Source organism: Engystomops pustulosus, chromosome 4 (genome assembly GCF_040894005.1).
Source record: "Engystomops pustulosus chromosome 4, aEngPut4.maternal, whole genome shotgun sequence".
Taxonomy (NCBI): Eukaryota; Metazoa; Chordata; class Amphibia; order Anura; family Leptodactylidae; genus Engystomops; species Engystomops pustulosus.
This window is the reverse complement of record NC_092414.1, coordinates 14,733,307-14,746,302: the sequence shown is the minus strand read 5'-3', so window position 1 is coordinate 14,746,302 and position 12,996 is coordinate 14,733,307. Positions and strand designations below refer to the sequence as shown.

At 46.7% G+C, this 12,996-nt stretch overlaps 1 protein-coding gene across 1 annotated transcript in view; it reads right to left on the bottom strand.

The window, feature by feature from the left end:
* The window catches only part of DENND2A (DENN domain containing 2A), a 73,194-nt gene extending 60,231 nt beyond the window's left edge, over positions 1–12,963 (bottom strand). Inside the window, exon 1 of the mRNA XM_072145247.1 lies at positions 12,822–12,963. Coding sequence (XP_072001348.1) covers positions 12,822–12,877 — 56 coding nt within the window. The 5' untranslated portion in view covers positions 12,878–12,963. The remainder of the gene's footprint in view (positions 1–12,821) is intronic.
* Positions 12,964–12,996: the final 33 nt, after the last annotated feature.

The following is a 12,996-nucleotide window of genomic DNA, read 5'->3' as shown; positions in this document are numbered from 1 at the left end:
AAGAGTCAAAAATGGTAAAAAAAATGCCAAAATTGAAAAAAATAGATATAATTTTTTTTAAAATGTTAAATTCAAGCATGCTATCGCTATTACGTGTTGTGTAAGGCCCCTTTCACACTTGCGCTTTTCACACACGTGTTCTGCATGTGAAAAACGCATCGAGATTGCATTGAAAACACCAAAAAAAACGCATGTGAAAAACTGAGACATTGGGGCAGATTTACTTAGCCCGTCCGATCACGATCCAGCGGCGCGTTCTCTGCGGTGGATTCGGGTCTTCCGGCGATTCACTAAGGCAGTTCCTCCGACGTCCACCAGGTGGCGCTGCTGCGCTGAAGTTCCACGGAGTGCACTGAACTTCACCAAGCCAGACCAAGTGAAGGTAAGCGCGAGTCCCGCGACACTGTTTTTTTAAAAAAATGCGGCGGTTTCTCCTAATCCGTCAGGTTTTTCGTTCGATTTGCGTCAGACTCTCATGTCATACATTAGTTCATTGTCATTGTTAAATAAATAAATTAATAATTTAAAAAAAAAAATTTGGCAAAATTGTAAAAAAAAATCCCAAAAATTGTAAAAAAAGATTAAAAATAAAAATGTTGAGTTCAAGAGTCAAGCATGCTATCGCTATTGTGTATTGCTTCAGACTCGTACGTGAAACCAGAGTTCATTGTCGTGGTTGAATAAATTTGGAATTAAAAAAGAAACAGGTAGAAATTACTTTAAAAAAAATCCTAAAATTGTAAATTTGAATGTTGAATTCAAGCACGCTATGGCTATTGCGTGTTGTGTCAGACGTGATATGTAAGATCATGAGGATGGATCAGTGGTTAGCATTATAGCCTTGCAGCGCTGGGGACCTGGGTTCAAGTCCTATCCAGGTCAACATCTGCAAAGAGTTTGTATGTTCTCTCCGTGTTTGCGTGGGTTTCCTCCGGGTCCTCCGGTTTCCTCCCACACTCCAAAACATACTGGTAGGTTGATTAGATTGTGAGCCCCATTGGGGACAGGGACCGATGTGACAAGCTCTGTACAGCGCTGCATAATCTGTGTGCGCTATATAAATAAAGGAATTATTATTATTAAAGTTAAAAAAAATCCCACAAAATAGAATTTAAAAAAAGTTAAGTTCAAGAGTCAAGCACGCTATCACTATTGTGTGTTGCGTCTCTCAATTGTGACACGTGAGTTCATTGTTATTGTTGAATAAATTGATCATTAAAAATAAAAGGAAAAAAACCAATTTTTTTTACTTACTCATAGATTTAGGCACCGTGACTGTGGTATATGTGTTATCCATAGTCACCTTCCTTCTAAAATCAACATTTAAAATTGTGCTAATGAGTCAGACGTGCTGTAGCTTCATAGGCTGTTACACTGTCTCATCATTCCGACTGCTTCCTCAGCACCCCCCACTGTGTGAGAGCAGAGAAAGAGGGGAGAGAGAAACGAGGGGCTTTGGTAGAGCCCTTCCAGCTCATTAACATAATTTTAATAGGTGATTTTGAAAGGAAGGAGGGCGTGGATAACACATATAAGAAGATACCACAGTCCCGGTGCCTGGATCTATTAGTATTGTCCCTGGTTTATCAGGAAGGATTTTCAGGGGAGATTTCCTGAGGTAACTGGACAACAGGTTGATAATAAATAACATGAAATGTGTTAAAGTGTCACCGATAATCAGGGTCTGGGGTTATTCAGTTACCTGCTGTATGAATACAAACAAAACTCACTTAAAGGGGGTGTCCATCAGGTTTTTTTTTTTTTCTAAGAAGAGGTCCAGTAAGGCGGAGTGTGAAAAACGACTTCCAAGAACGTCTCACCACCTTGGAGGACCCAAGATGTCTGTACGCTACACAGCCAGCACATTGTACCTGTGCAATACTTTATTCCTCCACTGGAGGCGCTGTTTCCCCTTATAGATCACAAATGATCGCTAAGTAAGTGCCCAAAGTCCGGAATTATCAAGAAAATGAATCAGGAAGATTTCGGGAAAAATTGCAGAAGGTGACGGCTATAATGAAAGATGAGAGAGTTGGATCAGACTACACGTAGGATTTGTTTGTAGTCTGTTACCATGGAGACACAGGAGCCTCTGGGGAGCATCTACATGGTCACATGATGATAAATTGCCAATTTTGTACTAGAGATACAGGATTAATCAGAAACTAGTAATGGCCTCATTACCAGGAATCATGGGATACCATCATTCCCAAATCTCTGCTGACCCCTAGTGGTCTAATGAAGAACTGTCTAAAAATATCATCTTCAAAACCACCACCAAAATAGGACATGGCACCACATGAGGAAAGGGGCCACTATGGTAAGGATCAAAATAGGACCCCCAGTGATGTTCTTCTATAGCCCCAGTTAAGGTACTTCTATGGTGTATAAGGCTCTTTAAAAACTGTACAACCCCTTTAAGGAAAAGTGAAGCACATTTGCCATTGGGAAGAGGATGGATGCTGAGAGACAATCAGTTCATCTTGATTCTTCAATGGTCTATGTGAGCGGGATGCCCCCTAGTGGTATTTATCAGAAATTATTTTTTAAGAACAACCAGCAGAATAGTGAGTGCAGCTCTGGAGTATAATACAGGATGTAACTCAGGATCAGTACAGGATAAGTAATGTCATGTATGAACAGTGACTGCACCAGCAGCAGAATAGTGAGTGCAGCTCCGGAGTATAATACAGGATGTGACTCAGGATCAGTACAGGATAAGTAATGTCATGTATGTACACAGTGACTGCACCACCAGCAGAATAGTGAGTGCAGCTCTGGGGTATAATACAGGATGTAACTCAGGATCAGTACAGGATAAGTAATGTCATGTATGTACACAGTGACTGCACCACCAGCAGAATAGTGAGTGCAGCTCTGGGGTATAATACAGGATGTAACTCAGGATCAGTACAGGATAAGTAATGTCATGTATGTACACAGTGACTGCACCAGCAGCAGAATAGTGAGTGCAGCTCTGGGGTATAATACAGGATGTAACTCAGGATCAGTACAGGATTGTCAGGCTTAGAGGTTGTGGATCCTCTGAACCACTGCGGACGATGGCACAAGCCACTACCTGGGACCGGAGTCTAAGTGGCACCCGGTTTTCACCAGAGCCCGCCGCAAAGCTGGTTGGACTTGCTGCGGCGTGGTACCACCAGGTCGTTCCGCAGGCGTGACTTGTCCGCAGTGGCAGCCAAGGTCGAGGTACAGAATCGGCAGGCAATCTCGTAGTCGGGGTCAGGCAGGAGGTCAGGACGGGCAGCACAGGTTCGTAGTCAGAGTCGTAGCAACAGGTCAGGACAGGCGGCACAGGAGCGTAGTCAGAAACGGAGCAGGGGTCACAACAGGAAATCTCAAGAACAGCACAGGGCATCAAAACAGCTTTCTCTAGGGCGCAAGGCACAAAGATCCGGCAGGGCTTGCAGGAAGAGGCAGGCTTAAATAGAATTGGACAATTTGGCCAGCGCCAATTAATGGCGCACTGGCCCTTTAAATTTCCTAGAGGTGTCGCGCGCGCGCCCGGAGGCACGGGACCGCGCGCGCACGGACCGAGGCCGGGACTCGGGAGCGGGGAGAGGTGAGATGCGCTGGCGTGGCGCCTGCGGGGAGCGAGAGGCACGGGTGAGCCCGCGACCCGCGATGTGGGTCGCGGGTCCACCCGTGACAGTACCCCCCCCCTTCGGCCTCCCTCTCTTCTTGGGTTGAAGAAATCTCTGCAGAAGATCACGGTCCAGAATATTGTCCTCCGGCTCCCAAGACCTTTCTTCTGGACCGAACCCCTTCCAGTCGACTAAGAAGAACCGCTTCCCCCTTACAGTCTTCATATCGAGGATGTCTTTTACCTCATAGGTGTCAGTGGAGTCAGCCACAGGGGAAGGAGGAGGTACTTGCCGGGAGAAGCGGTTCAGGATGACAGGCTTGAGCAGGGAGACATGGAAGGAGTTCGGGATGCGCATGGTGGGAGGAAGGCGCAACTTGTAGGATACAGGATTGATACGGGTCAGGACCTCGAAAGGACCCAAGAAACGAGGACCGAGCTTGTAACCAGGTATCTTCAGCCGGATGTATTTGGAAGATAACCAGACCTTGTCCCCAGGAGAGAAGACGGGAGGAGATCTGCGTTTCTTGTCGGCCTGGATTTTAGTGCGAGCAGATGCCCGAAGTAGAGATAGACGAGTCTGTCTCCATACGGAGCTGAGGTCCTGCACCAATTCTTCCACCGCGGGAACATCCGAGGGAACTGAGAGAGGGAGTGGAGGGCGTGGAATTCTTCCATAGACAATAAAGAATGGAGCAGCACCAGCAGACTCAGAATCCAGAGAGTTGTAGGAGAACTCTGCCCAGGGCAACAAAGTGGACCAATCGTCCTGACGGGCAGAGACAAAATGACGCAGATAGCAGCCCAGACTCTGGTTGACTCTCTCCACTTGACCATTGGACTGAGGGTGGTAGGCTGAAGAAAAGTCCAACTTCACCTGCAATTGGCCACAGAGTGAGCGCCAGAAACGGGAGACAAATTGAACTCCACGATCAGAGACAATGTGCAGAGGAAGCCCATGTAGCCGGAATATATGTTGGAAGAAGAGACTGGCAAGACGTGGAGCAGACGGTAGACCTGGAAGAGGAAAGAAATGAGACATCTTCGAAAACCGATCTGTTACCACCCAGATGACAGTATTGCCCGAAGAAGATGGAAGATCCGTGACAAAGTCCATAGCCACGTGAGACCACGGGCGACTGGGTATCGGCAACGGAAGCAAGAGACCAGCCGGTTTTAGACGAGAAGGCTTATTTCGAGCACAGGAGGTGCAGGATCCCACAAAGTCCCGAACATCTCTGACCAAGTCAGGCCACCAGTAGTAGCGGGAGATGAGGGCCACGGAGCGTTGCACCCCAGGGTGCCCAGCCAGGCGGGAAGAATGTCCCCAAAACAAAATCCTCTTCCGCAGAGCAGGTCGGACTTACGTCTTGCCAGGGGGAAGCTGCCGAAGATCCACAGGAGCGGCTGCAACCAACTGTTCCGGAGAGATGATATACTGAGGAACCGGCTCTTCTCCAACAACATCTGAGGCACGGGAAAGGGCATCTGCCTTGATATTCTTCTCTGCTGGCCGGAAGTGAATCATCAAATTGAAGCGGGAGAAGAATAGTGACCAACGGGCTTGTCTGGGATTAAGACGTTGGGCAGTCTGGAGGTACGAAAGGTTCTTATGATCCGTATAAACACAGACTGGATAACGAGCACCCTCCAAAAGATAACGCCATTCTTCCAAGGCAAGTTTGATTGCCAAAAGTTCCTTGTCACCAATTGAGTAGTTCTTCTCTGCAGGAGAAAAGGTTTTAGAAAAGAAACCGCACGTAAGAGTTCGCCCCCTGGGTCCTTTCTGGGTAAGCACAGCCCCTGCACCGACAGAAGATGCGTCCACCTCCAAGATAAAAGGCTTCTCAGTATCAGGTCTAGAAAGGATCGGAGCTTTAGCAAAGGCGGACTTTAACCTTGCAAAGGCCTCTTCAGCCGCTGGAGGCCAAAGGCGTGGATTAGCGCCCTTCCTGGTTAGTGCCACGATGGGGGCAACAAGGGTAGAGAAATGAGGAATGAACTGACGGTAGTAGTTTGCGAAGCCCAGGAATCTCTGAATGGCGCGAAGACCCTCTGGACGAGGCCACTGAAGAACGGCAGACAGCTTGGTAGGATCCATCTGGAGACCCCTGTCGGAGATGATGTAACCAAGAAAAGGTAGACTCCGTTGATGGAAGAGACATTTCTCGAGCTTAGCGTAGAGACAATTGGCTCGAAGGCGGCCTAGGACTTGCTGTACGTGAGATTGATGAGTCTTGAGATCAGGAGAGAACACCAAGATATCATCCAGGTAGACCACTACACACGTATACAGAAGGTCCCTGAAGATGTCATTGACAAACTCCTGGAAGACAGCTGGAGCATTGCATAATCCAAAAGGCATCACAAGGTATTCGAAGTGACCATCTCGGGTGTTAAATGCTGTCTTCCATTCGTCGCCCTTGCGGATACGAATAAGGTTGTAGGCCCCGCGAAGATCCAACTTAGAGAAAATCTTCGAACCGCGCAGGCAATCAAACAGTTCAGTGATCAGTGGCAGAGGGTAGCGGTTTTTAACCGTGATCTTATTAAGTCCACGATAATCAATACAAGGACGCAGGGAGCCGTCCTTCTTAGTAACAAAGAAGAATCCTGCACCCGCAGGAGAGGAGGACTTCCGTATGAAACCTCTTAGCAAGTTCTCCTGGATATACTCTGACATGGCTGTGGTTTCAGGAACGGAGAGTGGATACACTCGACCTCTGGGAGGAGAAGTGCCCGGCAATAACTCAATAGGGCAATCGTAGGGTCGATGCGGTGGCAGAGTCTCAGCCTGCTTTTTAGAGAAGACGTCAGAGAAGTCCTGGTAGCACGCGGGTAAACCCTCCAAAGGCTTCTTAGACAGAGAGGAGGCCAATACAGGTACAGGCAGGGAAGCTCCCATACAGCGGGACCGGCACTCAGGACCCCAATGAAGAATCTCCCCTGTCATCCAATTGAGAACAGGAGCATGGAGCTGCAGCCACGGAAGACCCAACAGGATAGAGGACGTGGAGCGAGGTAGCACGTAAAAGGACAGTCTCTCCTTGTGTAACACTCCGACTTGCAAGGACAGAGGCTTGGTGCGGTACAAGACCGGGTCAGAGAGGATCTGGCCACTTACGGATGAGATGACCAACGGCTTCTCAAGGCGAACCACTGGGATGTGATGCCGGGAGATCAGAGCGGCATCCACGAAATTCCCTGCAGAGCCGGAGTCCAGGAATGCAGAGACTTGGATCTGGGGACTGGCGCCTACGCTGAGAAGCACCGGAATCAACAGACGTGGAGAAGCTTGGCAGACACCTAGGGACGCTTCTCCCAAGAACCCTAGGTGCTGGCGTTTCCCGGACGCTGAGGACGGATAGGACAGGACCCGATGAAGTGCTCCGGACTAGCACAATAAAGACAAAGGTTACCCTGGCGCCTTCTGATGCGTTCCTGGGAGGAGAGTCTAGCTCTGTCCACCTCCATAGGCTCCTCTGCGGATGGTAAGTCCTGAGGCTGGAGTGGTCTTTGGAAGACCGGGGCCAGGCGGGGAAGGCGTCGAGGACGGACTTGAGGTTGCTCGAAGCGAGATTCCTCCGCACGCTCTCTAAATCGCACGTCTATCCGAGTGGCCAAGGTGATGAGACCACACAGAGTAGACGGAAGATCACGAGCGGCCAGAGCGTCCTTCACATGAGAGGCGAGACCCTTCTTGAAAGCGGCAGACAAGGCGGCGTCATTCCAGGCAAGTTCTGACGCCAAAGTACGGAACTGGACCGCATACTCTCCCACGGAGGAATTCCCCTGGCGCAAGTTCAATAAGGCAGACTCAGCGGAGGAGGCCCGAGCTGGTTCCTCAAACACGGCCCTAAATTCGGACACGAAGGCTGAGAGAGAAGCCGTAACCGGGTCGCTTCTGTCCCACAGGGGTGTAGCCCAGACCAGGGCTTTCCCAGAGAGTAGGCTGATTAAAAACGCCACCTTTGATCGTTCCGAAAAAAACTGAGTCGGCATAAGTTCAATATGCAGGGAACACTGAGTTAAAAAACTTCTGCACATCTTAGGATCACCATCATATTTGCTGGGCATGGACAAGCGCATCCTGGGTTCAACAGCAGGGAGAGGAGTCGGAGCTGTAGAAATCGCTTGAGCAGCTTCCGGGACTTGTTGCGGTTGTTGGTTGGCCAATAGTTGCTGCAACATGGCAGTGACCTGCTCCAGCTGGTCACGCTGCGCAGCAATCTGCCGGGATTGGTGGATCACAATAGTAGCGAGGTCAGGCTTGCTAGGAGACGGAACCTCGGCGGGATCCATGGCCGGATCTTACTGTCAGGCTTAGAGGTTGTGGATCCTCTGAACCACTGCGGACGATGGCACAAGCCACTACCTGGGACCGGAGTCTAAGTGGCACCCGGTTTTCACCAGAGCCCGCCGCAAAGCGGGTTGGACTTGCTGCGGCGTGGTACCACCAGGTCGTTCCGCAGGCGTGACTTGTCCGCAGTGGCAGCCAAGGTCGAGGTACAGAATCGGCAGGCAATCTCGTAGTCGGGGTCAGGCAGGAGGTCAGGACGGGCAGCACAGGTTCGTAGTCAGAGTCGTAGCAACAGGTCAGGACAGGCGGCACAGGAGCGTAGTCAGAAACGGAGCAGGGGTCACAACAGGAAATCTCAAGAACAGCACAGGGCATCAAAACAGCTTTCTCTAGGGCGCAAGGCACAAAGATCCGGCAGGGCTTGCAGGAAGAGGCAGGCTTAAATAGAATTGGACAATTTGGCCAGCGCCAATTAATGGCGCACTGGCCCTTTAAATTTCCTAGAGGTGTCGCGCGCGCGCCCGGAGGCACGGGACCGCGCACGCACGGAGCGAGGCCGGGACTCGGGAGCGGGGAGAGGTGAGATGCGCTGGCGTGGCGCCTGCGGGGAGCGAGAGGCACGGGTGAGCCCGCGACCCGCGATGTGGGTCGCGGGTCCACCCGTGACAAGGATAAGTAATGTCATGTATGTACACAGTGACTGCACCAGCAGCAGAATAGTGAGTGCAGCTCTGGAGTATAATACAGGATGTAACTCAGGATCAGTACAGGATAAGTAATGTCATGTATGTACACAGTGACTGCACCAGCAGCAGAATAGTGAGTGCAGCTCTGCAGTATAATACAGGATGTAACTCAGGATCAGTACAGGATAAGTAATGTCATGTATGTACACAGTGACTGCACCAGCAGCAGAATAGTGAGTGCAGCTCTGGAGTATAATACAGGATGTAACTCAGGATCAGTACAGGATAAGTAATGTCATGTATGTACACAGTGACTGCACCAGCAGCAGAATAGTGAGTGCAGCTCTGGGGTATAATACAGGATTTAACTCAGGATCAGTACAGGATAAGTAATGTCATGTATGTACACAGTGACTGCACCAGCAGCAGAATAGTGAGTGCAGCTCTGGAGTATAATACAGGATGTAACTCAGGATCAGTACAGGATAAGTAATGTCATGTATGTACACAGTGACTGCACCAGCAGCAGAATAGTGAGTGCAGCTCTGAGGTATAATACAGGATGTAACTCAGGATCAGTACAGGATAAGTAATGGCATGTATGTATACAGTGACTGCACCAGCAGAATAGTGAGTGCAGCTCTGGAGTATAATACAGGATGTAACTCAGGATCAGTACAGGATAAGTAATGTCATGTATGTACACAGTGACTGCACCAGCAGCAGAATAGTGAGTGCAGCTCTGGGGTATAATACAGGATGTAACTCAGGATCAGTACAGGATAAAAAATGTCATGTATGTACACAGTGACTGCACCAGCAGAATAGTGAGTGCAGCTCTGGAGTATAATACAGGATGTAACTCAGGATCAGTACAGGATAAGTAATGTCATGTATGTACACAGTGACTGCACCAGCAGCAGAATAGTGAGTGCAGCTCTGGGGTATAATACAGGATGTAACTCAGGATCAGTACAGGATAAGTAATGCCACGTATGTACACAGTGACTGCACCAGTAGCAGAATAGTGAGTGCAGCTCTGGAGTATAATACAGGATGTAACTCAGGATCAGTACAGGATAAGTAATGTCATGTATGTACACAGTGAATGCACCAGCAGCAGAATAGTGAGTGCAGCTCTGGAGTATAATACAGGATGTAACTCAGGATCAGTACAGGATAAGTAATGTCATGTATGTACACAGTGACTGCACCAGCAGCAGAATAGTGAGTGCAGCTCTGGAGTATAATACAGGATGTAACTCAGGATCAGTACCGGATAAGTAATGTCATGTATGTACACAGTGACTGCACCAGCAGCAGAATAGTGAGTGCAGCTCTGGAGTATAATACAGGATGTAACTCAGGATCAGTACCGGATAAGTAATGTCATGTATGTACACAGTGACTGCACCAGCAGCAGAATAGTGAGTGCAGCTCTGGAGTATAATACAGGATGTAACTCAGGATCAGTACAGGATAAGTAATGTCATGTATGTACACAGTGACTGCACCAGCAGCAGAATAGTGAGTGCAGCTCTGGGGTATAATACAGGATGTAACTCAGGATCAGTACAGGATAAGTAATGTCATGTATGTACACAGTGACTGCACCAGCAGAATAGTGAGTGCAGCTCTGGAGTATAATACAGGATGTAACTCAGGATCAGTACAGGATAAGTAATGTCATGTATGTACACAGTGACTGCACCAGCAGCAGAATAGTGAGTGCAGCTCTGGGGTATAATACAGGATGTAACTCAGGATCAGTACAGGATAAGTAATGTCATGTATGTACACAGTGACTGCACCAGCAGAATAGTGAGTGCAGCTCTGGGGTATAATACAGGATGTAACTCAGGATCAGTACAGGATAAGTAATGTCATGTATGTACACAGTGACTGCACCAGCAGCAGAATAGTGAGTGCAGCTCTGGGGTATAATACAGGATGTAACTCAGGATCAGTACAGGATAAGTAATGCCATGTATGTACACAGTGACTGCACCAGCAGCAGAATAGTGAGTGCAGCTGTGGAGTATAATACAGGATGTAACTCAGGATCAGTACAGGATAAGTAATGTCATGTATGTACACAGTGACTGCACCAGCAGAATAGTGAGTGCAGCTCTGGAGTATAATACAGGATGTAACTCAGGATCAGTACAGGATAAGTAATGTCATGTATGTACACAGTGACTGCACCAGCAGCAGAATAGTGAGTGCAGCTCTGGGGTATAATACAGGATGTAACTCAGGATCAGTACAGGATAAGTAATGTCATGTATGTACACAGTGACTGCACCAGCAGAATAGTGAGTGCAGCTCTGGGGTATAATACAGGATGTAACTCAGGATCAGTACAGGATAAGTAATGTCATGTATGTACACAGTGACTGCACCAGCAGCAGAATAGTGAGTGCAGCTCTGGGGTATAATACAGGATGTAACTCAGGATCAGTACAGGATAAGTAATGCCATGTATGTACACAGTGACTGCACCAGCAGCAGAATAGTGAGTGCAGCTGTGGAGTATAATACAGGATGTAACTCAGGATCAGTACAGGATAAGTAATGTCATGTATGTACACAGTGACTGCACCAGCAGCAGAATAGTGAGTGCAGCTCTGGGGTATAATACTGGATGTAACTCAGGATCAGTACAGGATAAGTAATGTCATGTATGTACACAGTGACTGCACCAGCACCAGCAGAATAGTGAGTGCAGCTCTGGGGTATAATACAGGATGTAACTCAGGATGATACATCACACACCCATGCTATAATTTGGGTAACACTTGTAGTGATGCTGTAGATCTGTTAGGTGAGGTCACACTTCCTCATTGACGCCCCATAATCTCACATTATGACATCCAAAGATCTCACACGTCGCCTGCAAATGGCGGTAAATATCCCGCAGCAGCAGATGAGCCCCGTGTACTGCAGCTGTCACACAACAACTGCCCCAGCACATAACATGCTGTGTATGGAGGGAAGTGCGAGTGACACCTGCCACAGCTGTGCCCTGCCTCACTGACACATAGCATGGATGTAATAGAGAGAGATATGAGATAGATAGATAGATAGATATGAGATAGATAGATAGATAGATAGATAGATAGATAGATAGATAGATATGAGATAGATAGATAGATATGAGATAGATAGATATGAGATAGATATATAGATAGATATGAGATAGATATGAGATAGATAGATAGATAGATAGATAGATAGATAGATAGATAGATAGATAGATAGATAGATAGATATGAGATAGATAGATATGAGATAGATATATAGATAGATATGAGATAGATATGAGATAGATAGATAGATAGATCTGTCAATAGATATGAGATAGATAGATAGATAGATAGATAGATAGATAGATAGATAGATATGAGATAGATAGATATGAGATAGATATGAGATAGATAGATAGATAGATATGAGAAAGATAGATAGATAGATATGAGATAGATAGATAGATAGATAGGAGATAGATAGATAGATAGATAGATATGAGATAGATAGATAGATAGAAAGATAGATAGGAGATAGATAGATAGATATGAGATAGATAGGAGATAGATAGATAGATATGAGATAGATAGATAGATAGATAGATAGATAGATAGATAGATAGATATGAGAAAGATAGATAGATAGATATGAGATAGATAGATAGATAGATAGATAGATAGATAGATAGATAGGAGATAGATAGATAGATATGAGATAGATAGATAGATAGATAGATAGATAGATAGATAGATAGAAAGATAGATAGGAGATAGATAGATAGATAGATATGAGATAGATAGATAGATAGATAGATAGATAGATAGATAGATATGAGATAGATAGATAGATAGATAGATAGATAGATAGATAGATAGATAGATATGAGATAGATAGATGATAGATATGAGATAGATATATATGATATAGATAGATATGAGATAGATATGAGATAGATAGATAGATAGATAGATAGGAGATAGATAGATATGAGATAGATGATAGATATGAGATAGATAGATACATATAGATAGATAGATAGATAGATATGAGATAGATAGATACATATAGATAGATAGATAGATAGATAGATAGATATGAGATAGATAGATACATATAGATAGATAGATAGATAGATAGATAGATAGATAGATAGATAGATAGATAGATATGTATAGACATACAGAGGGCTTTGCTCCTCACCCACCTCTTATACCCGGTCTCTCCAGCCTCCTGCAGGGTCTCCATGTTACCAGGGGACATCACTAATAATTACGACCCCAATGTTGGTTACTTTAAACTTGGCTCCAGTGCTGCTCGTGACTCCTCCTCCCTCCCGGTGACTCCTCCCCTCATCCTCATGCTCCTCCCTTAGTCGCCTA